Source organism: Sapajus apella, unplaced genomic scaffold (assembly GCF_009761245.1).
Source record: "Sapajus apella isolate SASKATOON/1434 unplaced genomic scaffold, GSC_monkey_1.0 scaffold423, whole genome shotgun sequence".
NCBI classification, from domain to species: Eukaryota; Metazoa; Chordata; class Mammalia; order Primates; family Cebidae; genus Sapajus; species Sapajus apella.
The window spans coordinates 15351-43018 of record NW_022437359.1 but is presented as its reverse complement, the minus strand read 5'-3'; the positions used below and the strand labels follow the sequence as shown (position 1 = coordinate 43018).

The 27668-nt window shown below is 37.7% G+C and overlaps 1 protein-coding gene across 5 annotated transcripts in view; it reads right to left on the bottom strand.

Annotated features, from left to right (window-relative positions):
* LOC116545888 (clathrin heavy chain linker domain-containing protein 1) overlaps window positions 1-27668 on the bottom strand; it is a 47393-nt gene that overhangs the window by 7850 nt on the left and 11875 nt on the right. For 2 of the 5 annotated variants that reach the window (XM_032272298.1, XM_032272300.1), the window contains exons 3-8: window positions 26758-26945; window positions 22031-22164; window positions 18925-19126; window positions 18693-18805; window positions 18225-18330; window positions 16069-16175 (exon numbers count right to left, since the gene is read on the bottom strand). In XM_032272298.1, the coding sequence (XP_032128189.1) occupies window positions 16069-16175; window positions 18225-18330; window positions 18693-18805; window positions 18925-19126; window positions 22031-22164; window positions 26758-26945 (850 nt within the window). The remainder of the gene's footprint in view (window positions 1-16068; window positions 16176-18224; window positions 18331-18692; window positions 18806-18924; window positions 19127-22030; window positions 22165-26757; window positions 26946-27668) is intronic. The other 3 variants (XM_032272299.1, XM_032272301.1, XM_032272302.1) reach the window with 3 other exon arrangements.

The window sequence follows — 27668 nt, the reverse complement described above, 5'->3', positions numbered from 1 at the left end:
TTTCATCCAATCAAAAGTTAAACTTGCAAAGAAGCAAGAAAATATTACCCATGAGAAAAAAATTAATAAATCAAATTTGACATGATAGAATTTATGGAAAAGGGTATTAAAAGTTATTAGAACTATATTATTTCATATTTACAAGGGAGAGGAAAGATGAAATATGTTAAGTAGAAACATGAGCTATATATGAAAAACTCAAATCAAAGTTATAGAGATGAAAACTACAATTTCTGAAATGAAAAATACACTGGATGGGATTACTGCTAATTAGATACTGAAGATTAGTAATTTAAAGACAGCAATAGAAAATATCCAAAATAAAACAGTAAAAGACTAAAACTTGGACAAAGAATAAATGAGTTGTAGGACAACTTCAAGCATATAATTGATGTCCCTGAATGGTGAGTGGGGAGAAGGGAGGCTGGGGCAGAAACATATTTGAAAAATAATGGCTATATATTTTTGTATTTGAGGAAAACCAAAACCCACAGATCCAAGAATCTCAATGGACTCCAAGCATAAGAAGCATGAAAACAAAAGTATACTAATGCTCATAATCAAATTTCCAAAAAAAAGTAATAATGAGAAAATCTTTAAAGTAGTTATAGAGAAAAGATACAAATATAAAGATAAAGATGACAGAATATTTCTCAGCAGAAATAATGCAAACCAGAAGACAGTGAAACAAAATCCTTTATGTGCAGAAAGGAAAAATAAATAAATAAATTCTATCTAGAATTCTATACTCAGTAAAAATACCTTTCAAAAGACAGGTAAAATGAAGAATTTAAAAGCTGAATGAATTTGTCACCAGCAGATCTGTGCTAAAAGATTAACAGTTTTTCAAACAGAAGTAAAATGATACCAGATGGAAAAATATTATTTTTTTCTTTGAGATGGAGTCTTGCTCTGTCAGGTTGGAGGGCAGAAGCACGATCTTGGCTCACTGCACCTCCACCTCCTGGATTCCAGTGATTCTCCTGCCTCAGTTTCTCAAGTAGCTGGGATTACAGGTGTGTGCCACTACACACAGCTAATTTTTGTATTTTGGGTAGAGACGGGGTTTCACCATGCTGGCCAAGCTGGTCTCAAGCTCCTGACCTTGTAATCCACCCACCTCGGCCTCTCAAAGTGCTGGGATTACAGACATGAGCCACCATCCCTAGCTGGAAAAATAGATTTATACAAAGAAATGAAGACCAGAAATGGTATATACTATGAATATAAGTATTTAGATGTGTAGTGTTTTCATACTATACATCAAGTGGTATAATATCACTTGAGGATAGAATGGGATAAGTTAAAGATATAATTTATAAAACCTACAGCACAACCAAAATAAGCCAATAATGAATTATATAGCTCCTAAGTAAACAAAAGAGAAACACTGAATCATAAAAAATATTCAATTAATCCAAAAGAAGCCAGAAAAAGCAGAAAAACGTTAAAAAAAAAAAAGAAGAGATAAGAAAAATGGAAACAACATAAAACACACCAGTAAGGTGTGGTGGTACGGTGGTGCACACCTGCACTTCCAGTTACTCTAGAGGCTAAGGCAGGAAGATCCCTTGAGTACAGAAGTTTGGATTGTAATGCACTATGATTGTGCCTGTGAATGGCCAATGCACTCCAGCTTTGGCAACATAGTAAGATCCTGACTCTAAAAATAAATAAATAAAAACAAAACATAACCATGTCAACAACAACATTAAATGTAAATAACCTAAGCACTCCAACTAAAAGGCAAAGACCGTCAAATTGTTGTTGTTTTTGAGATGGAGGCTCACTCTGTCACCCAGGCTGGGGTGCAGTAGTGTGATCTTGGCTCACTGCAACCTCTGCCTCCCTGGTTCAGGCAATTCTCCTGTCTCAGCCTCACGAATAACTGGGATTACAAGCACATGCCACCATGGCCAGCTAATTTTTGTATTTTTAGTAGAGACAAGGTTTTACCATGTTGGTTAGGCTGGTCTTGAATTCCTGACCTCAAGCGATCTGCCCACCTCAGACTCCCAATGTGCTGGGATTATAGGCGTGAGCCACCGTGTCCAGCCTCAAATTATATTTTTAAAAAGTAGGATCCAAGTATATCTTGCTTAGAAGAAACTGATATACAAAGACACTCATAGATTAAAAGTTAGAGGACTGAAAAAGATATACCATGCTAATACTAACTAAAGAAAGAAAGAATCACTCTTCTCATTTCAAAACTTACTACTAAACTACAGTAAACAAGACAGTATACTACTGGCATGGGGTGGACATCTAAAGCAATGGGATAAAATTAAAAGTCAGGAAATAAACTTTGAATATTTATAGTCAATGATTTTTGACAAAGAGGCCAAAATTCAGTGGATACAAAGTATTTTTCCAACATGGTGCTGGAAAACCAGATTATCCATAAGCAAAAGAATGAAACTGGACACCCACCTCACACCATACACAAACATTAACCAAAAGGAGATCATATATCTGAATGTGTAAAACTCTTATAAGAAAACAGGAGTAGATCTCTGTGATCCTAAGTTAGGCAAAGATTTCATAGCTACAACCTAAAAGGCAAAGCCATAAAAGAGAAAATTCCTAAGTGGAACTTATCAAAATTAAAAACTTTTAATTTCAAAATAAACCAGTGAAATACTTTTTTAAAATCAAAAACAGTAAAAAGGCAACCTACAGGTGGGGAAAAAAATTGTAAATCAAATATCAAACAGGGTTTTAATTCAGAATAGATAAAGAAGCCTTAAAACTTAATAATAAAAACACAATTTACAAATGAGCAAAGAATAGACATTTCTCCAAAGAAGATATCCAAATGGCCAAGAGACAAGTGAAAAGATGCCCAACATTATTGGTTATTATGGACATGTAAATAAAAATGAGATACAACTTCACACTTATTAGAAAGTCTATAATCAAAAGATAGATAAAAACACATCCTGTTCATAAGGAACCCTTATACATTGCTAGCAGGAATGAAAAATAGTGCAACCAAACAGATTAGCAATTCTTCAAAGTGGTAATACAGAGTTACCATATAATTTAGCTCCACAATTTCACTCCTAAGTCTCTACCCAAGAGAAATAAAAACATATAACCACATAAAAATTTGTATACAAATATTCATAGCAGCATTATTCATAATAGCCAAAAAGTGGGAAAAGCCTAATGACCATCAACTGATGAATGTACAGACAAAATGCAGTACATTCATACAATGGAGTACTATTTGGCCACATAAAGACATGATACATGCTACAGCAAGAGCAAACCTCAAAAACATTATGCTAAGTGAAAGAAGCCTGTAACAAAAAGACCACATAGTATATGATCCTATTTACACAAAAGGACCAAAACAGGTAAATCTATACTGACAGCAAGTAGAAGAGTAGTTGCTTACAGTTTGGAGAGGAGGAAGAGAGCACAGAATGAGGAGTTAGAGGGTACAAAGTTTGTTTTTGGAATGATGAAAACGTTCTAAAATTAGGTTATGGTGATTGTTTCTCAACTCTGTATTACAGTAAAATCATTGAATTTTGTGGAGATTTTCCCACAAAGGCAACATATTCATTACACTAATAGAAAAGAACAAAACTAACATAATCATCTCAATAAATGTAAAAAAGTATTTGACCAATCTAATATCCATTCCTGATCAAAATTCTCATCAACCATGAGTACAGGGAATTTCTTCAACCTCATAAAGGGCATCTATGAAAAACCTACAGCTAATGATTCACAATGAAAAACTAAGTTCTTTATCCCTAAGATCAGGAACAAGGCAGGAATATCCACTTTCATCACTTCTACTCAAACTATATTGGAGGAAATAGCCAGTGTGATAAAGCAAGAGAAAAATGTCATTCAGATTAGAAAAGAAGTAAAACTGTCTTTATTAGCTGATGCCATGTTCACTTATACAGAACATTCTAAGAAAGCCACAAAAATACTAGAACTAACAAAGATTTAGCCAAGTCACAGGATACAAGACCAATATACAAAAGTCAAATGTTTTTAAATTGCTTTTTAAAAAAATAAAAACTATATATCTGTATATATTTAAAGTTTACAAGATGATGTTTGATGTACATAGAGAAATTATTACTATGTCAAGCTAATTAACATATTCATTACCTCTGTGTGTGTACGTGTGTGTGTGTGTGTGTGTGTGTGTGTGGGTGGGTGGGTGTGCGCACGTGCATGTGTGTTGAGAACACTTACACTCCACTCTCTTAGCAACTTTATTTTTTGAGATGGGGTATTGTTCTGTCACCAGTCTGGAGTACAGTGGTGTGATCATACCTCATTGCAGACTCAAACTCCTGGGCTCAAGCAATTCTCCTGCCTCAGCCTCTCAACTAAGCTGGTACTACAGTTATGTGCCACCATGCCCAGCTATGCAATTTTGATTATGCAATATAGTATTAACTGTAGTCAATATGCTGTACATTTATCCTACATAACTCAAACTTTGTATCCTCTGACCACAATTTCCCTATTTCCCCCACCTACCCTGTCCTTAGTAACCACCATTCCATTCTCTGCTTCTATGAATTCAACTTTTTTGGATTCCACATATAAATGAAATAATGTACTATTTGTGTTTCTGTGCCTGGCTTATTTCGTTTAGTATAATATGCTCCAGGTTCATCTATGTTGTTGTATCTGATGAAAGAAATTAAAGAAGATGCAAATAAATGGAGAGATATGCCATGCTATGAACTGGAAGAATAAATATTGTTAAAATATCCAGGAAGGCAGAGCATGATGGCTGAATAGAAGCCTCCACTGATTTTCCTTCCCACAGGAACAACAAATTTCACTATCTACATGGCCTAGCATGGCGGCTCATGCCTGTAATTCCAGTGCTTTGAGAGGTGTAGGCAGGCAGATCACTTGAGGTCAGGCGTTTGAGACCAGCCTGGCCAACATGGTGAAACTCCATCTCTACTAAAAATCCAAAAATTAGCCAGGCATGGTGGTGGGCACCTGTAATCCCAGATATTGGGGAGGCTGAGGCAGGAGAATCACTTGAACCTGGGAGGCAGAGGTTGCAGTGAACAGATCACACAACTGCACTCCAGCCTTGGTGACAGAGTGAGACTCTGTCTCAAAAACAAACAAACAAAAAACAAAACCAAAAAAACTATCTACACAAAAAAGCACCTTCATAAGAACAAAAGGTCAGTTGTGTAATCACAGCATGTGATTTTAGCTTCATATCACTGAGAGAGGCACTGAAGAGGGTAGGAAAGAGTCTTGAATTGCCAACTCACCACTCCCCCATCCTTTGACAGTGGCCATGTGCCATGGAGAACGTGTATTTCGGGGAGGGAGAGTGCAGTGATTGTTAGACTTTGCATTGGAGCTCAGTGCTGCCCTTCCACAGTGGAAAGCAACATCAGGCAGAACTCAACAAATTCTCATGCAGGAAGCAGTTAGACCAGCCCTAGCCAGAAGAGAATCATCTATCCCAGCAGGCTGGAATTTGAGTTCTGGCAAGCCTCATCGCCACAGGCTCAAGTGCTTTGGGGTCCTAAATAAACTTGAAAGGCAGTCTATACCACTAGGACTACAACTCCTAGGCAAGTACTAGTGCTGTGCTGGATGCACAGCCAGTGGACATGGAGGGCATATTACCTAGTAATAAATCAGACGATGTGGCCAAGGGAGTTTGTGCCACCGCTCTCCCAACCCAGGGAGTGCAGCTCACAGCTCTGAAAGAGAGTCCTTCTTTCCACTTGAGAAGAGGATATGAAAGAGTAAAGAGGACTTTGTCTTGCAATTTGGATACCAGCTCAGCCACAATAGGACAGGGAACCAGGCAGAGTCACGAGACGCCTGTTCCAGGCCCAGGCTCCTGGACAACATTTCTAGACACACACTGGTCAGAAGGGAAGCCACTGTCTTGAAAGGAAGGGCCCAATCCTGGCAGGATTCATCACCTGCTGACTAAACAGCCCTTGGGTCCCAAATAATCAGCAGTAGTAGTACATGCTGTGGGCCTTGGGTAAGGCTGGCTTCAGGTGTGACCCAGCACATTCCCAGCTGTGATGGCTATGAGGAGAGACTCCTTCTTCTTGAGAAAAGGAGAAGAGTAAAAAAGACTTTGTCTTGCAGCTTAGGTACCAGCTTGGCCATAGTGAGGTAGAGCACAAGCAGGCTCTTGGGGTCCCCAATTCCAGCACTTGGCTCTTGGATGGTATTTATAGACCTACCCTGAAACAGAAGGGAGTCCACTGCCCTAAGAGGTGAGTTCCAGGCCTGGTAGCATTCACCACAAGCTGACTGAGGAGCCTCTGGGCCTTGAGTGAACATTGGTGGTAGCGTGTTAGTACTTCCTATGGCCCTAGGTAGTGGTATCCATAGGGAGAGACTCCTCTGCCTATGGGAAGGAGAGGAAAAAATGGGAAGGACTTTGTCTTATGGTCTGGGTACAAGCTTAGCCACAATAGAATACAGCACCAGGTAGATTCCTAATGTTTCCAACTCCAGGCCCTGGCTTCTGATGGTATCTCTGAAGCCACCCAGGCCCAGGGAACTCACTACCATGAAGGGAAAAAAACCAAGCCTGGATGGCTTCACCAGCTGCTGACTGTAGAGCCTTAGGGCCTTCAGCAAATGTACGAGGTAGCCAGGTAGTGGTTACAGTGGGCCTTGGACAAGACCCTAGTATACTCCCAGAGCTGGTGACCACAGTGGTGCTTGTGTTCTACCCCTTCTCCAGCTTCAGGCAGCTCAGCACAGATCTGAAGCAGTCTAACTCACAAAGACTGCAACTTGGAGAGACTCCATGTTGGGGGAGAACGTAATGGAAGAGAACAAGAGTCTCTACCTGGCAATCCAGAGAATGCTTCTGGATCTCATCTAAAACCACAAAGGTGGTACCTCTATAAGTCTGCAAAAAACACAACATTAGTGGGTTTGGGGTGCCCCCTAATGCAGATATGGTTGCAGTAACAAAAAACTTAGATCACAACACCCAAATCTCCCTTAATATCTGCAAAGCCTTCCCAAAAAGGACAGTTACAAACAAGCCCAGACTGTGAAGACTATAATAAATATCCAACTCTTCAATGCCTAGACACAGATAAACATCCACAAGCATCAAGACCATCCAGGAAAACATGACCTCACCAAACAAACTAAATAAGGTACCAGGGACCAATCCCAGAAAGACAAAGATATGTGACCTTTCAGGCAGAGAATTCAAAATAGCTGTTTTGAAGAAACTCAACAAAATTTCAGATAACACAGAGAAGGAATCCAGAATCCTATCCGAGAAATTTAACAAAGAGACTGAAATAATTAAAAAGAGTCAAGCACAAATTCTGGAGTTGTAAAATGCAACTGACATGCTGAAGAATATATCAAAGTCTCTTAGCAGCAGAATTAATCAAGCAGAAGATTAGTGATTTTGACGCCAGACTATCTGAAAATAACACAGTGAGAGGAGACAAAAGAAAAAAAGAATAAAAAATAATAAAGCACACCTTTAAGATCTAGAAAATAACCTCAAAAGTGCAAATCAAAGAGTTACTGGTCTTAAAGAGGAGGTAGAAAGAGAGAGATGGGGTAGAAAGTTTGTTCAAAGGGATAATAGCTGGCTGGGTGTGGTGGCTCACACCTGTAATCCCAGCACTTTGGAAGGCCAAGGAGGGCAGATCACCTGAGGTCAGGAGTTTGAGACCAGCCTGGCCAACATGGCAAAACCATGTCTCTACTGAAAAATTAGTTGGGCGTGGTGGTGCACCTGTAGTTTCAGCTATTCTACAGGCTGAGGCAGGAGAATCGTTTGAACCCAGGAAGTGGAGGTTGCAGTGAGCCAAGATCACACCACTGCACTCAGGCCTGGGTGACAGAGAGTAACTCAGTCTCAAAAAACCCAAAACAAACAAGAGATAATGCCAGAGAACTTTCCAAACCTAGAGAAAGTTATCAATATTCAAGTACAAGAAGGTTATAGAACACCAAGCAGATTTAGCCCAAAGAAGAGTACCTCAAGGCATTTAATAATCAAACTCCCAAAGGTCAAGGATAAAGAAAAGATTCTAAAAGCACCAAGAGAAAACAAATGACATACAATGGAGTTCCAATATGTCTGGCAGCAGATATTTTAGTGGAAACCTCACAGGCCAGGAGAGAGTGGCAGGACATGTTTAATGCGTTGAAGAAAAAAAAGTTTATCCTAGAATAATATGACTGGCAAAAATATCTTTCAAACGTGAAAGAGAAATAAAGACCCTCACAGACAAACAAGCTGAGGGATTTCATCAACATCATACTTCTCCCTTAAGAAATGCTGAGGGGAGTACTTCAATCAGAAAGAAAAGGATATCAATGAGCAATAAGAAAGTACTAAATATACAAAATTCACTGGTAATAGTAAGGTCACACAAAAAAGACAGTATTGTAACACTGCAATTGTGGTGTGTAAATATTCATACCTTAAGAAGAAAGGCTAAAGGATGAACTGATCAAAAAGAATTACTACAAAAACTTCTCAAGACATTTACAGCACAAGATATAAACAGAAACAACAAAAAATTAAGCGAGAGGACAAAGTTAAGGTGTAAAGTTTTTATTAGGTTTCTCTTTGCTTCTTTGTTAGGTTTTTGTTTGTTTATGCAATCAGTGTTAAGTTGTCAACAGTTGAAAATAATGGGTTATAAGGTTTCATTTGCAGGTCTCATGATAACCTCAAATCAAAAAACATACAATGGACACACAAAAAATAAAAAGCAAGAAATTCAAACATACCACCAGAGAAAATCATCTTTACTAAAAGAAAGACAGGAAGGAAGGAAAGAAGGAAGAGAAGACCACAAAACAACCACAAAATAACAAAATGGCAGGAGTGAGTCCTTACTTAAGAATATCACTGAATGTTAACAGACTAAACTTTCTAATCAAAAGACATAGAGTGGGCCAGGCACAGTGGCTCACAACTGTAATGTCAGCACTTGGGAGGCCAAGGCAGGAAGATCACCTGAACCCAAGAGTTCAAGACCAGCCCAGGCAACATGGTGAGACTGTCTCCACAAAAAATATAAAAATTAGCCAAGCGTGGTGGTGCATGCCTGTGGTCCCAGCCACTTGAGAGGGTGAGATGGTAGGATCACTTGAGCCCAAGGGTTAAGACTGCAGTGCACTGTGCTCATACCACTGCACTAAAGCCTGGGTGACAGAAAAAGATTGTCTCCTTTTTTTTTTTTTTTTTTTTAAAGAGTGGCTGAATGGATTAAAAAATAAGGCTCAATGATCTGTTGCCTACTAGAAACATTTCATCTTTAAAGACGCATATAGTTGGAAAATAAAGGGATATTAAAAGATATTCCATGCAAATGGAAACCAAAAAAAAACAGGAGTAGACAAAACAGATTTCAAGGCAAAAACTATAAAAAGAGACAAAGAAAACATTATATAATGATATATTGTCCTGCCATTAACTAAAAAAAAAAAAGAGAGAACAAAAAAAAAAAAAAAGAAAAAAATGAGAAAGTCATTATATAATGATAAAGGGTTCAATTCAACAAGAGGATATAACAATTGTAGATATATATGCCACTAACACTGAAGCAACCAGCTACATAAAGCGAATATTAGAACTAAAGAGGGAAATAGACCCCATACAATAATAGTTGGAGACTTCAACACCCTCACTTTCAGCATTGGACAGATCACCCAGACAGGAAATCAACATAGAATAATCAGACTTAATGTGCACTACAGACAAAATGTACCTAACACATATTTACAGAACATTTCACCCAACAGTTGCAGAATACACATTCTTCTCAGCACATGGATCATTCTCAAGGAAAGACCATATGTTAGGCCACAAAGCAAGTATTCAAACATCAAAAAGCTGAAATAATATCAAGCATATTTTCTGATCACAATGAAATAAAACTAGAAATCAATAAGAGAAATATTGGGAACTATATGAATATGGAAATTAAACAACATGCTCCTGAATAATCAGTGGCTCAATGAAGAGATTAAGAAGGAAATTTAGATTTCTTGAAACAAACAATAATGGAAATACAACATACCAAAACCTATGGAATAACAATAAAAGCAATACTAAAAAAAAAAGTTTATAGCTATAAATGCTTACATCAAAAAAAAAAAAAAAAGAAAAACTTCAAATGAGCACCCTAATGATGCATCTTAAACAACTAGAAAAGCAAGAGCAAACCAAACCCAAAATTACTAGAAGAAAAGAAACAATAAAGATCAGAGCACAAATAAATGAAATTGAAATGAAGAAAATAATTTTAAAAATCAATAAAGTTTAAAAAGTAAAATAAAATTGACAAATCCTTAGCCACACTAAGTAAGAAAAAAAAGAGAGAAGACCAAATAAATAAAATCAAAGATGAAAAGGAGACATTACAACTGATACCACAGAAATTCATAAATTACTATAAGCAACTATATGCCAATAAATTGGAAAACCTAGAAGAAATGAATAAATTCTTAGACACATAAAACCTAACAATATTAAACCATGAAGAAATCCAAAACCTGGACAGACCAATAATAAGTAATGAGACTGAAGCCATAATATAAAGTCTCCTAGAAAAGAAAAGCCCAGGACCTAATGGCTTTGCTGCTGACTACCAAACATTTAAAGAAGAACTAATACCAATCCTACTCAAGCTATTCCAAAAAATAGAGGCAGAGGGAATACTTCTAAATTCATCCTACAAGGTCAGTATTGCCTTGATACCAAAACCAGACAAAGACATATCAAAAAAAGAAAACTAAATATCAATAATTCTGATAAACATTGATGCAAAAATAATCAACAAAATACTAGCAAACTAAATCCAGTAACACATTAAAAAGAACATCACGACCAAGTGGGATTTATCCTGGGGATGCAAGGATGGTTCTACATACACAAATGAATCAATGTCATATATCATGTATCAACAGAATAAAGGACAAAAACTATACGATCATTTCAACTGATGCTGAAAAAAGCATTTAATAAAATTCAACATCCGTCATGATAAAAACCATAAAAATATCTGGGGATCCCAGCACGTTGGGAGGTCAAGGCCAACATGGCGAAACCATGTCTCTACTAATAATAAAAAAAAAAAAATTAGCTGGGCATGGTGGTGTGTGCCCGTAGTCCCAGCTACTCAGGAGGCTGAGGCAGGAGAATCACTTGAACCCAGGAGGTGAAGGTTATAGTGAGCTGAGATTGCATCACTGCACTCCAGCCTAGAGTGGGATTCTTTCTCAAAACAAAAACAAAAACAAAAACTTTTAGAACTGATAAGCTCAGTAAACTTGAAAGATACAAAATCAACATATAAAAATTAGGGCACTTCTATATGCCAACAACAATCTGAAAAAGAAACTTAAAAAAGGAATTGTGCTGTAAAAGCCACAAATTAAATACCTAGAATTAACTTAACTGAAGCATTGAATAATATCTATAATTAAAACTAGAAAACACTGATGAAAGAAACTGAAGAGGACACACAAAAAATGGAAAGATATTCCATGTTCATGGATTGGAAGATCAATACTGCTAAAATGTCTATACCACCCAAAGCAATCTACAGATTTAATGCAATCCTTACCAAAATACCATGAAATTCTTCACAAAAATAGAAAAAAAAAAAAAAAACGCAAAATACAATTTTTTTGTATTATTAGTAGAGGCAGGGTTTCACCATGTTGCCCAGTCTGGCTGCAAACACAAAAGACCCAGAATAGCCAAAACCATCCAAAGCAAAAGGAACAAAACTGGAGAAATCACATTATCTAACTTCAAATTATACTCTAGAGCTATAGTAATCAAAACAGCATGGTAATGGACTAAAAACAGAGACATAGACCAATGGAACAGAATAAAGAACCCAGAAACAATCCACGCACCTATAGTGAAATCACTTTTGACAAAGGTGCCAAGAACATACACTGGGGAAAAGACAGTCTCTTCAGTAAACGGTGTGGGGAAAACTGGATATCCATATGCAGAAGAATGAAACTAGACCCCTATCTCTTGTCATATAAAAATCAAATCAAAATGGATTAAATATTTAAATCTAATATCTCAAACTGTGAAACAACTGCAAGAAAACACTGGGGAAATTCTCCAAGACATCGGTCTGGGCAAAAATTTCTTGCATAATATCCCCACAAGCAAGACAATTGAAGAAAAAAATAGACAAATGGGATCACATCAAGGTAAAAATCTTCTGCACAGAAAGGATAAATCACAAAGCAAAGAGAAAACTCACAGAATGGGAGAAGATATTTGCAAATTACCCATCTAACAAGGAATTAATAACCAGAATACATAAGGAGCTCAAACAACTCCACAGGAAAAAAAAGCTAATAATCTGATTAAAAATGGGCAAAAGATTTGAATAGACATTTCTCAAAAGAAGACATACAAATGGCAAATAGGCATATGAAAAGGTACTCAACATAACTGATCATTAGAGACATGCAAATCAAAACTACAACGAAATATCATGTCAGCCCAGTTAAAACAGCTTTTATCCAAGAGTCAGGCAATAAGAAATGCTGGCAAGGATGTGGAGAAAAGGGAGCCCTTGTAAGTGTACAAGAGTCAGTGGGAATGTAAATTAGTACAATCACTATGGAAAACAATTTGAAGGTTCCTCACAAAACTAAAAATTGGGCTACTATATGATCCAGCAATCCTATGATCATACCATATGATCAACAGTCCTATAATTAATGAAGTGCTATTCACAATAGCCAAGATTTGGAAGCAACCTAAGTGTCTATCAACAGACAAATGGATAAAGAAAATGTGGTGCTTATAGGCAATGGAGTACTATTCAGTCATAAAAAAGAATGAGATCCTATCATTTGCAGCAACATGGATGGAAATGGAGGTCATGATGTTAAGTGAAATAAGCCAGGCACTGAAAGACAAACTTCACATGTTCTCACTTATTTGTGGAGTTAAAAATAAAAACAAATGAACTCATGAACATAGCAGAAGGTTGGTTACCAGAGGCTGTGAAGGGTAGTAGGAGACTTGGGTGGGGGGAAATGGGGCTGTTTAATGGGTTAAAAAAATATTTAAATTGTTATGGCCATACTTCGCAAATCAGGGAAATCTACAAAGCAGGGAACTACAAAGCCGCAACGAGATACCATCTTACACCAATCAGAATGGCTACTAATAAAAAGTCAAAAAGCAACAGATGTTAGAAAGGATGTGGAGAAAAGGGAATGCTTATACATTTTTGGTGGGAATGTAAATTAGTACAATCTTTATGGAATACAGTATGGAAATTTCTCAACGACCTAAAAATAGAACTACCATTCAATCCAGCAATCCCACTGTTGGGTATCTACCCAAAGGAAAAGAAACCATTGTATGAAAAAGACACCTGCACTCATTATGTTTACCACAGCACTATTCACAACAGCAAAGTCAATCAACCTGTGTCCATCAAGGGATGACTGGATAAAGAAAATACACACACACACACACACACACACACACACGCACACTCTCTCTCTCTTTCTCTTTCACTCCACAGAATACTACTCAGCCATAAAACAGAACTGAAAGCCATTATCCTAAGTAAAATTAGCCAGGTGTGGTGGCACATGCCTGCAGTCCCATACTTTCCCTGCTTTGGGAAGTACAGCCATAACAATTTAACTATTTTTTTAACCCATTAAACAGCCCCATTTCCCCCTACCCAAGTCTCCTACTACCCTTCACAGCCTCTGGTAACCAACTTGGGAGGCTAAGGCAGGAGAATCACTTGAATCCAGTAGGCAGAAGGTTGCAATGAGCCAAGATTACACCACTGCACTCCAGCCTGGGTGACAGAACAAGACTCCATCTCAAGAAAAAAAAAAAAAAAAAAAAAAAAAGGCCAGGCGCAGTAGCTCACACCTGTAATCTCAGAACTTTGGGAGGCCGAGGTGGGCGGATCACCTGAAGTCAGGAGTTCGAGACCAGCCTGGTTAACATGGTGAAACCTCGTCCCACCTAAAAATACAAATTTAGCTGGGCATGGTGGTGTGCACCTGTAATCCCAGCTGCTGGGGAGGCTAAGGCAGGAGAATCACATGAACCTGGGAGGTGGAGGTTGCAGTGATCTGGGATTGCACCACTGCACTGCAGCCTGGGTGACAGAGTGAGGCTCCATCTCAAAAAAAAAAAAAAAGAAAGAAAGAAAAGAAAATATGAACCATTTAAGGATAAATCTTACAAAAGATGTGCAGACCTGACTACAAAATATTTCTGAGAGAAAATTTAAAAGACATAAATAAATGGAGAGATATATCATTTTCATGCGTTGATTGGGTCAGAAGATCCAATACTATTCAGTGTCTTTTTTCTCCAGATTGATCTATAAATTCAATGCAATCCCAATTCTAGCAGGCTATTTTGTAGAAATTGAAAGGCTGACTATAAAAATGTGTACAGAAATGGCTGGGTGCGGTGGCTCACGCCTGTAGTTCCAGCACTCTGGGAAGCCAAGGTAGGCGGAGATTGCGAGACCAGCCTGGTTAACATGGTAAAACCCCATCTCTACTAAAAATACAAAATTAGCTAGGCATGGTGGCGTGCACTTGTAATCCCAGCTACTTGGGAGGCTGAGGCAGATGAATAGTTTGAACCCGGGAGGTGGAGGTTGTAGTAAGCTGGGATAGTGCCTGGGTGACAGAATGAGATTCTGTCTCAAAAAAAAAAAAACTGTACAGAAATACAAAAGCTCTAGAATAGCCAAATCAAATTTGATAAAGAATAGCATTTGAAGATTCACACTATCTGATTTCAAGACATATAAAGCTAATATTTATACACACACACACACACATACATCCCTCCCAAAGTGCTGGGATTACAAATTCGAGCTACTGTGTGTATTTAAGACAGTGTGGTATTTCTATCCAGACAAATGAGTAGATCAATGAGACAGAAACAACCCACACATATATGGACAACTGATTTTCAACAAAGATACAAAGGCAATTCAGCAAAAAAAATCTTAATGAATTGTCCTGGAACAACTGGACCAGTCAGAGGCATATATCTGATAAAGGACTCCTATTCATACAATGGGATACTACTCATCAATAAAAAGAAATGAACTACTGGATAGATCCAACAACATAAATTTCAAAATAGTTATGCTGAGTACAAGAAGTCAGTCAAAAAGAATACTTACTGTATGATTCAATTTGCATAAAACTCTAGAAAATGCAAACTAATCTATTGTGACTAAAAGCACACTAGTGTTTGCCTGTAGACTGGGGGAAGGAGAGGCTGTCGGAGAGGAAAGGGTGAGAGAACTAGGAAGTAGTGGGAAGAGAGGGATACAGAGGGGCATGAGGGAACTTTTGAGTGATAATCTCATGGTTGTATACATATGTCAAAACTTACCAAATTGGGCCAGGTGCTATGGGAAGCCAAAGCAGGAGGGTTACCCGAGGTCAGGAGTTTGAGACCAGCCTGGCCAACATGGTGAAACCCCATCTCTACTAAAAATATAAAAAAATTAGCTGGGCATGGTGGTACACACCTGTAGTCCCAGGTACTTGGGAGGCGGGGCTGGGGGAGAATTGCTTCAACCCGGGAGGTGGAGGTTGTGGTTGCAGTGAGCCAAGACTGTACACTGAACTCCAACCTGGGCAACAAGAGTGAAACTCTGTCTCAAAAAAAAAAAAAAAAAAAAAAATCTTACTAAATACTTTAATATGTACAATTTTTTGTATTATGACAATTTTACCACAAGAAAGCTGTTTTAAAGGAATGTGGAGCAAATTTGACAAAACACTAACATTTATTAAATCGTAAGAGTGAGTACATGGGTGTTAATGTTCCTCCATACTTTTCTATATACTTAAAATCGTTCATAATACAATTTAGGAAATTTAATCAAACCCCTTAGTATTACTGTTAAGCAAACTGAGTAAATGGTAGAGATTGGGCTGGGGCCTAAATCTTTAGTCTCCCAGTTTAGTGCTTTTTCCATTCTATGACAGAAAAAGTAGTAAATGTGCATACATATATAAGGTTCAGAGAGAAATGCTTACCCTTAAATGTATTCACTGTACCAATGTTTCGAAGAATTCTTCTAGGACTGTTGGCTGCATAACTAGCTGCCTTTTCATATTCACCAAGTGAGATTAATTCATTAAATCTATAGCCATCACATTTTATAATGCATTATAATGACACAAAGAAAAAGAAAAGACAGATTACAAATGTTTAATACAGACTAAATATAGTGGCATAACGATAACCACAAAACAAAAAGGAATTCTAATAAACTATAATTAGAATCATCCACTCTATAAGATGTTCTTTGAAATATTTCTCTAATATTCTGTTGGTTTTTTTTTTAAAGTCTCAGAATAAAACTCTCAATTGCTAGCTGACTTTGAACATGATCCTATACTTTATTCCTATAGCACTTACAGTGAGCCATAGAGAATAGAACTTGAATTTATTATTAACTCAGATTTTTTCCCTTCATATCATCTCCACATGAAAAAGTCCTGGTATCAGGGGAAAGAAGGGCAATCTGCTTAGAAACACAGCCTCGAGGAAATATTAATTGGACATAAAAGTTGCTCAATTGGAGAACAAGAGGTGTCCTTGGCATTCAGAAGCCTATGTTGTTCTGCCAGGCAATAGGCTCCCAATCAAAGATTAACACAAGAAGGGAAGATAATAGTTACAATAACTTAAGCCTCTACTCCTCTTCCTATGGCAAAAGATCTTCAAATCAGTCCTTACCTCACAATTAATAAAAATATGACAAACAGAAGTTACTTAGTGTTGCAAACAAATGTGGAACTCCAGGGGGAAAACCCACTAAAGTAATATGAAACAAAATACATAAAACTGTCTATTTCAACCAGGGTTTTTCTCTCATATCAAACTGTTAGACTTAGAGAAGCATTACAGTACAAGGAAATAACACAAGCTTTTCTGACCTCTCCAAAATTATCTTTACCCCCCTCTTTTTACCATACCAACAACTGAAATAACAGCTAAAAATTGTTCAACATATAAGACCAGGAATATTACATATGTTCATCACAGATAAGCCTCATAGCCTATGAATTAACCTCTTAAAGAATAAGTCTTACTATATATTAAAAATGTTTAAAAATCTAAGGACATGTTAAACACCAGGGGAACAGCTATGTGAGGAGACAAGGAGGGAAAAGGGATTGAAGATAGGAGGGATGGTACACAGCGGGACGCCAACAAACTTCTACAAAAAGGGCTGAAGTAAATATGGCAATATGTTAATTTCCTGCAAAGCTGGTAAACAGTTGACACATGGGTGTTCATTTTGTTAGTGTTACTCTCTGTATTTTTATGTATACTTGAAATATTTGATAAAAAGTAAAACAAAGTATAAAAAAGAATATAGTCTCAGATCTCTTTAATCTTCTATTATATACCATACATAATAACTTAACTGTTAGGGAGAAATACACCTTCTTAATAAGTCATGGGATAGAAATAATGAGAAAAAAAGGACTGAATTGGCTAGAATCATCTGAATCAGGAATACATTTTTTTTTTCCTCTCCAAATACGGTTTCAGCAAGGAAGACATTCTCAAAAACACTTTGTAACATCAGGTTGACAGCCAGGAAATGTAAGAAAAATACAGGTTGAGTTTCCCTTATTTGGGACCATAAGTGTTTTGGATTTCAGATTTTTTCATGTTTTGGAATATACACATATACATAATGAGGTATCTTGGGGATGGGACCCAAATCTAAACACAAAATTTATGGTTCATATACACCATATACACATAGCCTGAAGGTAATTTTATACAATATTTCTGATAAGTTTGTGCATGAAATAAAGTTTGTGTATACTGATCCATCAGAAAACAGAGGCATCAGTATCTCGTGTCAGCCCTCAAAATTTTTCAGATTTTGGAGCATTTCAGATCTCAAATTTTTGGATTAGGAATGCTTAACCTGTATAAATAAAACATATCAACATTATAATCCTCTTATCTCCTCTGAAAAATCTCCTAGATTCCCAATCTGGTATTTTTTTCACAAAGAATCTATGAAAAAATATAATTCTAGTTTGTTTTCTAATTCATAAAGATAAGAAAGCTAGAGACTATGACTTATTTTGATGAGCCAAAATACAAAATAAACAGTAAATATGGTCACTTTAACATGGAAAATTAAAGCTTTAAAAATATTTGCCTTTCAATGTAGTGAAGCGTCATTTCAGCTTCTTTTGCCCTGTGTGGATCATCTTTCAGTAGTTCTTCAACAACGCCTTGGTCACCTGTAAATATTGGAAGTACCACTGAAAGATATTTAAGGTTACTTATCAATAGAAAATAACAAACATACATGTGTTTAATACCAACAACTTGTTGCTATGGTTCCTAACAGCATCAACCTCTTCCAAAACTTAGTGGCCTCCCTGTCCCTTCCCTCTTTATCTTGAGGTACATTTTCAGGCATTCTGTCTTTGGCTCACCAAGTCTGTTCTTTACTAACTACCTGTTAGCTGTTGAAGGAAGAAACCCATAGGGTAACAGAGAACTAGCTGAAGTATGTTTTTGCTTTCTTTAAATTCAGCCTAAGAAAACCCCATTCTAACTTTCTAGGGAAAAAAAAATGTCTTCCATTATCCATACTAATGTAAAACTATAGATAATCTACCTTGTAAACATTTGGTTTTCTGAATTTGCTCCACAAAATCTTGAAATGGGGTGCTCATGTCAGATGTTATCCATGAAGTAAGTGCCTGTGAAATTATCTGCAGTCTTTGATGACTATAAAGATTAAAAAAAAAAAATCAATAACATACTGAACCTAAAATCAAATGGTGGAATATTAGAATAAACACAAATAAAAGCTCCAAACTTTAAAAACATATAATCAACTTCCATACCTAAACTGTAATTTTTTGTTCAGATTTTCAGCTACATCTCGCCGTTTTACTAACACAATCATTTCTTCATCTAAATCAGCCTTCCTCTGAGCTGGTACATATTTTATCAACATAGTTTGTTTAATTTCTGCATATTTGTCTTCAAGATGTTTCATGTATTCAGTGAGAGCATCTAGATTGACGGATTCCTGGACAGTCATGCCTGTGGGAAAAGGGAAGAAATCAAGCAGTCTAAGCCATGTGTGGGACTCCTGTGTTCAAAGAGCAAGTCTTAGCAAGATAGTTCACTGTGTTAAGAAACCATAGTATGTACTTGTAGCTTAATGAACATATGTAAAATTAGCATAAATTTGTAAATGGCTAGCAGGTTGGTTGGTTGGTTGGTTGACTGATTGATTGACTGTATAGGGACAGGGTCTTGCTATGTTGCTCAGGCTAGTCTTAAACTCCTGGGCTCAAGCAATCTGCCCACTTCAGCCTACCAAAGTGCTGGGATTATAGGTGTGAGCCACTGTGCCAGGCCAGGCTAGAAGTTTATTTATTTATTTTTTTACTTTTTATTTTTTTTGAGTTGGCATCTTGCTCTGTCTCCCAGGCTAGAGTGCAGTTGTGCGATCTCAGCTCACTTCAACCTCCACCTCCCAGGTTCAAGCGATTCTCCTGCCTCAGCCTCCCTAGTAGCTGGGACTACAGGCGCCTGCCACCATGCCTGGCTAATTTTTGTATTTTTAATAGAGACAGAGTTTCACTATGTTGGCCAGGCTGGTCTCAAACTCCTGACCTCAGGTGATTCACCCACCTCGGCCTCCCAAAGTGTTGGGATTACAGACGTGAGCCACCACACCTGGCCTCAGATTAGCTGTTTTAAAGATTGTCAATGAAGATTCAGTGAAGACTGTCTGAGAACACACAAACCTTAGCATCTCAAAACAATTTTTTTAGTGATTCATTAATACAGCCTGAAGACCCCTAAATATCACTATAAGTCAATAACACCAAGAGCTTCTGCCTAACAATTCAGGATTTGTCAACAGATTTCTCTCTAAACAAATCTCCCATTACTCTATTACAGCTAACCTCAGAGTAATCAGTTTATTATTTCCAACACAAAATGTAAATGCAATCTAAAGCTTCAGTCCTCTCTCACTGTCCCCTCTGCTTATTATTCATAACTTTCTCTCTCTCTTCAAATGCCTTTAAAAAAAAAAAAACATAGAGAGAGAGAGAGGCTCTTACAGTGTCTGTCCAGGTTGATCTCAAACTCCTGGGCTCAAGAGATCCTCTCAACTCAGCATCCCAAAGTGCTAGGATTACAGGTGTGAGCCACTGTGCCAAGCCCTAAACATCTTCCTTTCTCATTTGGGCCAATTGTTGACTTTAGGACATACCACAAAATACTCCTCCTCCAAAAACTTTCCTGGATTGATGCTACTTGATTTTAACCAGTCCCTTACCCTCAATCTTCTCAACACTGAGTCAATTTGTCAGTTATACTGTACTTATTAATATGTATCTTATTTGTCATTTGCTAGTCACAATTTATATTTGAAAGTGAATCTAGGCCAGGCGCAGTGGCTCATGCCTGTAATCCCAGCACTTTGGAAGACCAAGGAGGGAGGATCCCAAGATCAGGAGTTTGAGACCAGCCTGGCCAATATGGTGAAACCCCGCCTCTACTAAAAATACAAAAATTAGCCAGGTATGGTGGTGGGCACCTGTAATCTCAGCTACTTGAGAGGCTGAGGCAGAAGAATTGCTTGAACCCAGGAGGCAGAGGTTGCAGGGAGCTGAGATCATGCCGTTGCACTCTAGCCTGGGTAAGAGAGCGAGACTCCGTCTCAAAAAAAAAAAAAAAAAAAAAAAAAAGAGAGAAAGAAAGTGAATCTAGTCCCTACTTTTATGAAACACAGATAATTATTCAACCACAGTTGAAATCCTCTAGCACAGCAAAGCTAATTACTTCAGAACACAGCTTCTTCCACTGAGACCAAATCTGGTTTCCCAAAATTTCTACCTATTAATCCTGCCTCAGAATAAACACTAGCCAAAATCGTTAAGAGTTTGGAATACTATTATCTATTCTCAAAGTCTTTCTTTTTCCCAGATGAATATTTGTAATTCCTCTATCCACTCATTGTAAAAACCTCTCACTATCCTAGATGAATTCCAGGACATACTACAATTTCTTAAAATGTGGTAACAGTATTATACTGAAGATGTGGAAGCAGAGAATGCTGACATCAACATGAATCAACAATATCCACCAGAACTTAATACACTACAGTTTTCCTTATATTATACCAAGGGTTCTCAAACTTTAAAGAGCATCCAAAAAACCTGAAGCGGCCAGGCACAGTAGTTCACGCCTGTAATCCCAGCACTTTGGGAGGCTGAGGTGGGTGGATCGCTAGAGCCCAAGAAATTGAGACAAGTCTGGCCAACATGGCGAAACCCCATCTCAACTAAAAACACAAAAATTAGCTGGGTGTGGTGGCCCGTGCTTGTAATCCCAGCTACTTGGGAGGCCAAGGCATGAGAGTCATTCGAACCTTGGAGATGGAGGTTGCTGTGAGCAAAGATTGCGCCACCACACTCCACACTCCAGCCTGGGTGACCGAGAGAGATTGGGTCTCAAAAAAGAAGAAAAGAAAAGAAAAGAAAAAGAAAAGAAAAGAAAAGAAAAGAAAGAAAAGAAAAGAAAAGAAAAGAAAAGAAAAGAAAAGAAAAGAAAAGAAAAACCTTGAGGACTAGTTAAGACACTGCTGAACTTCACCCATCGAGTTTCTGACACAGTTAAGTCTCTGATCTGATGGGACCCATGAATTTGCATTTCTAAGACACCTTTAGGTGATGTTGTTGACTTTGATATGGGAACCACATTTCAGGAGCCACTGCATTACACTTTATATAACCCAGCAGACTTAAACTCAGTCTTTAAGAGTTTGTTTTTCCATTCCCTTGAATCCACCTAGAGTCCTGACTAAAATTATGTGTATAACACACTTTCAAGATGCACGCACATCAGATACATATTTATATTAACGTATGGCTTAGGTAAAATTTGGAAATAGGATTTCTCTCAAATATTGTAAAGAAAATACAATACCTGGAATAGGCTTTGAAGGATCTTTGGAGAAAGGACAATATTTTGCTTCTTTCGTGTCATACTCTGCCCTATGCTGCTTGATTTTATGTATTTGAGATTGAATCTTTGAGGAATTATTTTCAATAATCCTCATTCTAGAAAACAGAAAGCCTTCATTATGTCTTTCAACTAACTTGATTCTTGAACCACAAAATCTAAAGTAAAACAGGTTAAATCGTTACATTATTTTGAAGCATTATAGACTAAGTGCAATGCCCTCGAAAAGTTACCTAGCCTCACAAATGAGGAACAATTTTCTTTCTGAGCATCGATAAAATCTCATACTATGATTCTGAACCGTATTGGAAATTCACGCTAATCATAATATGACCACAAAATGCTATCTATCTATTCTCTTTAGTAGAAAATTACTTTTCTAATTTAAAAATTATTTTCATAAGTAATTATATTACTTTGCTGTGGCAATTGTAACAAATCACCACTACCTTGGTGACTTCAAACAACAGAAGTGTATTCTTTTACAATTCTGGAAGGTAGAAATTCAAAACCAGTATCACTGGACCAAAATCAAAGTGTTGGCAGAGCCACGCCTCCTTCAGAATCTGTTCCTTGATTTTTCCAGCCTTGGGGCTGCAAGCATTCTGACTTCATCACTTCAGTCTCTGCCTTTATGGTCATACTGCCTTCTCCTCTTCAAGTAGCAAAGCTCCTGTTTCCCTCTTATTAGGACATTTATGATTGTATTTAGGGCTTACTTTTATAACCTCCCTATCTCAAAATCTTTTTTAAAATTAATTAATTAATTATGTAAAAGATGGGGCTTCACCATGTTGGCCAGGCTGGTCTTGAATTTACGACCAGGTGATCCACCCACCTTGGCCCCCCAAAGTGCTGGGATTACAGGCATGAGACACCATGCCCAGCCTCAAAATCTTTAATCACATCTACAAAGACCCTTTTTCCAAATAAGGTTAACATTTAGGGGTTCCAGGGATTAGGACCTGATGTCTTTGAGAATCGTTATTCAGTCCACTACAGTGATTCTGATCTTAGAGCTAAAGGAAAGACAGCATTATACTGAGATAAAACAAAGTTTATCCAGAAATGGAAATTTTAAAGACCAAAAGGTAGTATAAACTTCTCTTAAGCATTATTTGAAGTTTTCTTCCTAGTTATGTTGGCCCAAGGGGGAAATAACATATTAAAATACACACTTACAGAAAAATTATTGATGACACGTGTTAAAGTATGGTAAGGAAGATTTTTTACAGGAGGGGCCATGGTGATAGGTATAGGAACTACAACAATGGAGAATGATTAGACTCAGCCTGAATGCGACATGGGCGAGTATGAATTTATAGCTAAAGAGCAGGGTGGGGTCAGAGCATGACAAGTTACTAAAAGGAAACATCAGAATAGAGGAGAGATTCTGGATAAATTGACCTACCAGGATTCTTGCTGAAGGCAGGCCACAGTAACTAGACATCACCTGGAGGGTGGTTGGGGGATCACGTATCAAGGATGGTGTGTTCTGACTAAACTTACTTCACAGGATTCTTGCTAAAACTGAATGGTGCAGAGATGAAAATGTGTAAGTCTGAAAGTCAGGCCTAGTTGAAAAGGGTTCAGGGGAGCCTGAGTAAAATTTGATCGGGAAGCGAATTTTTGTCAATATATAAATGTCACAGGGTTTTTGGCGAATTAAGAACAAGCTTGTCAGTAGATAACTGCTGGCTACTTCGGACTATTATATAGCGTTCTTGGCAACTATTGATGGCTCAGAGTAAAGAGCTTGCAGGATTTATGAAAGGACTGTGGACATAAAATATTCACTGGCTTTATTCCAAATAAATTTGTGCTTATAAATGGAAGATATGTTAAAAATAAGCAGACTTTCAAAAGAAACTGAAAGCAGATACTCGTACATGAATTTTCAGAGTGGCATTATTCACATAGCCAAAAATGGAAACAATCCCAAGTGTCCAAAAACAGATGAATGGATAAACGAAATATAGTATATACATACAATGGAGTATTATTCAGCCATAAAAAGGAAAGAAGTTCTGATACACGTTACCCCATGGATAAGAAGGTATCTAATTGTTGCTCTTTATGATCTCTATTTGTTGCTACTTTATGATCTCTATTTTTGACAACTTCGCTAAAATGAACCTTGTTGAGTATTTCCTAGCATTTATCATACTTGGGATTCTTTGGGTTTGTTGAATCTATGAATTGGCGTTGTTCACCAGTTCCAGAAAACTCACAGCCATTATTTCTTTAAATATTATCTGTGTCCCATAGTCTCTTCATTGTAGAGCTGTGATTAGACATAATAATATGACCTTCTCACTGTGTCCTCTGTATCTTTTTATAATAGCTTTATTGAGATACAATTAACATACCTTGAGAATCATTCTCGTAAAGTGTATTAATTCAAGGAATTTTTTAGTATAGTTGTGCAACTACAACCACTAATTCCAGAACGTTTCATTGCCCCCAAAATAAACTGTGTACTCATCAGCAATCAGCTCAGTAAACGGCAATTTTCCTTGCAGTCCCAGGGGTGGAGCAGTTTACCCCTGGTTCACCCTATGATGGCATATATAGCCTTTTACCTTCCTAGCTTCACATGGTGAGTGTTTCCCAATAGACTATATCATGTGGAGTGATCCTGGGCTTTGCTTTTTATTCTGTATGCCATAGTAAAAACTGAAAATTATGGTCATTCGTTTTTTAAAAAATGTTCTCAGGGCCAGAGCAGTTTTAGTGCTCTGCTTATCTCTTGTCTTCTGTTAGATTTTGTCCTGATTTTGACTTTCTGATGCTTTTAGAAAGATTTTTTAAAAAATATATTATGTAGTATTTTTCCCCAATAGGAGGGTCTATCTCAACATCTAGTCAGCCATATTAACAGAAATGGAGGACAAACTTTGCATAGTTTTCAAAGTATTGACTTAAAATTATCTATAAAAATACTTTACTCATCATTTCCCAAATGTAACACTGAAAATAAAAGACTACTCAACAAGATTGAGCATCTTATCCTCTCCCAGTCGGTTACTTACCTTTGTGAATAACAGGATTAAGTGCTCTAATTCAGATAGTACTCATGAAATTGTACTATTAAATCTTCCATGGAGGAAATTACTTAGGGCGATTACCTGTATCCCTTATTTATTTTATTTTATTCCTTTTTTTTTTTTTCTTGAGACGGGGTCTCACTCTGTCACCCAGGCTGCAGTGCATTGGTTCAATCATGGCTCACTACAGTCCCCATCTCTCCGGCTCAAGCAATCCTCCCACCTCAGCCTCCCAAGCAACTTGGACCATACTCAGCTAATTTGTTTTTACCTTTTTTGTAAGGACAGGGCCTCACTATGTTGCCCAGCTTATCTCAAATTTATGGGCTCAAGAAATCCTCCCTTGGCATCTCAAAGTACTGGGATTACAGGTGTGAGTCATCCCACAAAGATCCTCATTTTATGATACAACAGTGTGCCTTCAATTATACTAAGAGGGCCAGGCGTGGTGGCTCATGCCTGCAATCCCAGCACTTTGGGAGGCTGAGGCATGCAGATCACTTGACCTCACAAGTTGGAGACCAGCCTGGGCAACATGGCAAGACCCCATCTCTACAGAAAATACAAAAATTAGCCTGACATAGCAAAATTCCATCTCTACAAAAAATACAAAAATTAACCAGGCATGGTAGCTTGTGCCTGTAGTCTCAGCTACTTGGGAGGCTGAGACAGGAGGATCACTTGTGCCTGGGAGGCAGAGGTTGCAGTGGGCCAAGATCAGGTTACTGAACTCCAGCCAGGGCAACAGAGCAAGACTCTGCTTCAAACAGACAAAAGGACTAAGACTACAGGTCGGGCACAGTGGCTCATTCCTGTAATCCCAGCACTTTGGGAGGCCGAGGCAGGCGGATCACAAGGTCAGGAGTCTGAGACCAACCTGGCCAACATGGTGAAACCCGGTCTCTACTAAAAATACAAAAAATTAGCCAGGCGTGACGGTATGCACCTGCAATCCCAGCTACTCAGCAGGCTGAGGCAGGAGAATTGCTTGAACCCAGGAGGTGAAAGTTGTAGTGAGCAGAGATCGTGCCATTGCACTCCAGCCTGGGTGACAGGGTGAGACTCTGTCTCAAAAAAAAAAAAAAAAAAGACTACATTTGCCCACTCTTGCCTTTTGGCTGGGCAGAGTGGTTCACACCTGTAATCCTAGTACTTTGGGAGGCCGAGGCAGGAGGATTGCTTGGACTCAGCAGTTTGAGACCAGCCTGGGCAACATAAGTGAGACCCCATCTCTATTTTTAATATTAAAAAAAAATTAGCCGGTCATGATGGCATGCACCTGTAGTCCCAGCTATTCAGGAGGCTGAGGCAGGACAATTGCTTGAGACCAGGAGGCAGAGGTTGCAGTGAGCCAAGATTTCGCCATTGCACTCCACCCTGGGCAAGAGTGAAACCTTGTCTCAAAAAAAAAAAATTATACTAACAGGTACCATAAAAGTTCTCAAGCAAAAGTAATGTTTTTTAATTGAAATAAGTAAACAATACAGTAATTTCAAGTTACTAAGAGGAGGTAACATAAAAATATAGCATTTAAATAAAATGGAAATTCAGTAAGACTAAGAACCGCTGGCTAGAATTACACTGGCTAGTTGCTATAACCAAGCTACAACTATAATCTTTTGGACTAGTTACTAAAATACTTACTTTGCTTCAAGTTGGATTGTTCTTTTCCTGTGATATACCAACGCTGTAGGCTCTGCTGCCAAACTTTTAAGTTTTCCATGAAGACAGACTGCAGTTCTTTGGCTTTTCTTTATTGTCTCAATAAAGGCATCATATTCTTTTTTGATTGAAGTAAGAATGGATTTGTATGCAGTGGCATGCTCAATTACCTGAAATATTATTTTTTTGCCTATGGTATTGATTTTTTTTCTAGAAGACCATAGATTGAAAGTCTTACAAATAACATTACAGATTTTTTTTTTTTTTAAGAGATGGGGTTTCACCATATTGGTCAGGCTGGTCTCGAACTCCTGACCTTGTGATCCACCCGCCTTGGCCTCCCAAAGTGCTGGGAGTACAGGCATGAGCCACCGTGCCCAGCCATTACAGATTATTATTTTTTTAATGAAACATGATTAGCAATTCGAAATCTAAAAACTTTACAGCAAGCTCAAACATAACTGGACACTAAAGGCAAAATTTACTAAATATGTGCGCTTTGTGGATGATTACAACAGATACTGCAGAGTTTAAATATTAGAGGGAAAAAAAGACCAGATTTTTGTTCTACTTCGTATGAACACATACATAAGATTTCAGTTAAAAATAATATCAGTTCTAATTTTCCCAGTTCTGAATCTTTTAAATATAATTCTGTGTCTTCTCTTACTCCCTCCAAATCTAGTCTCTAACTTCATTTAAACCTTAAAATCCTGGATTCTCTTCACCTCCTTATTTTTCAAATGAATCAGCTCCTATTGATTCATCAATATTCTCAATATCTAATTGCATTTCTATTCCCAGGATTTCATGTGCAACTGTAAAAAAATCCCTCATCACTCTACATTCATGGCGTCAAATGGTGTTTCAGCACAAAAAAACATCTCTGGAAA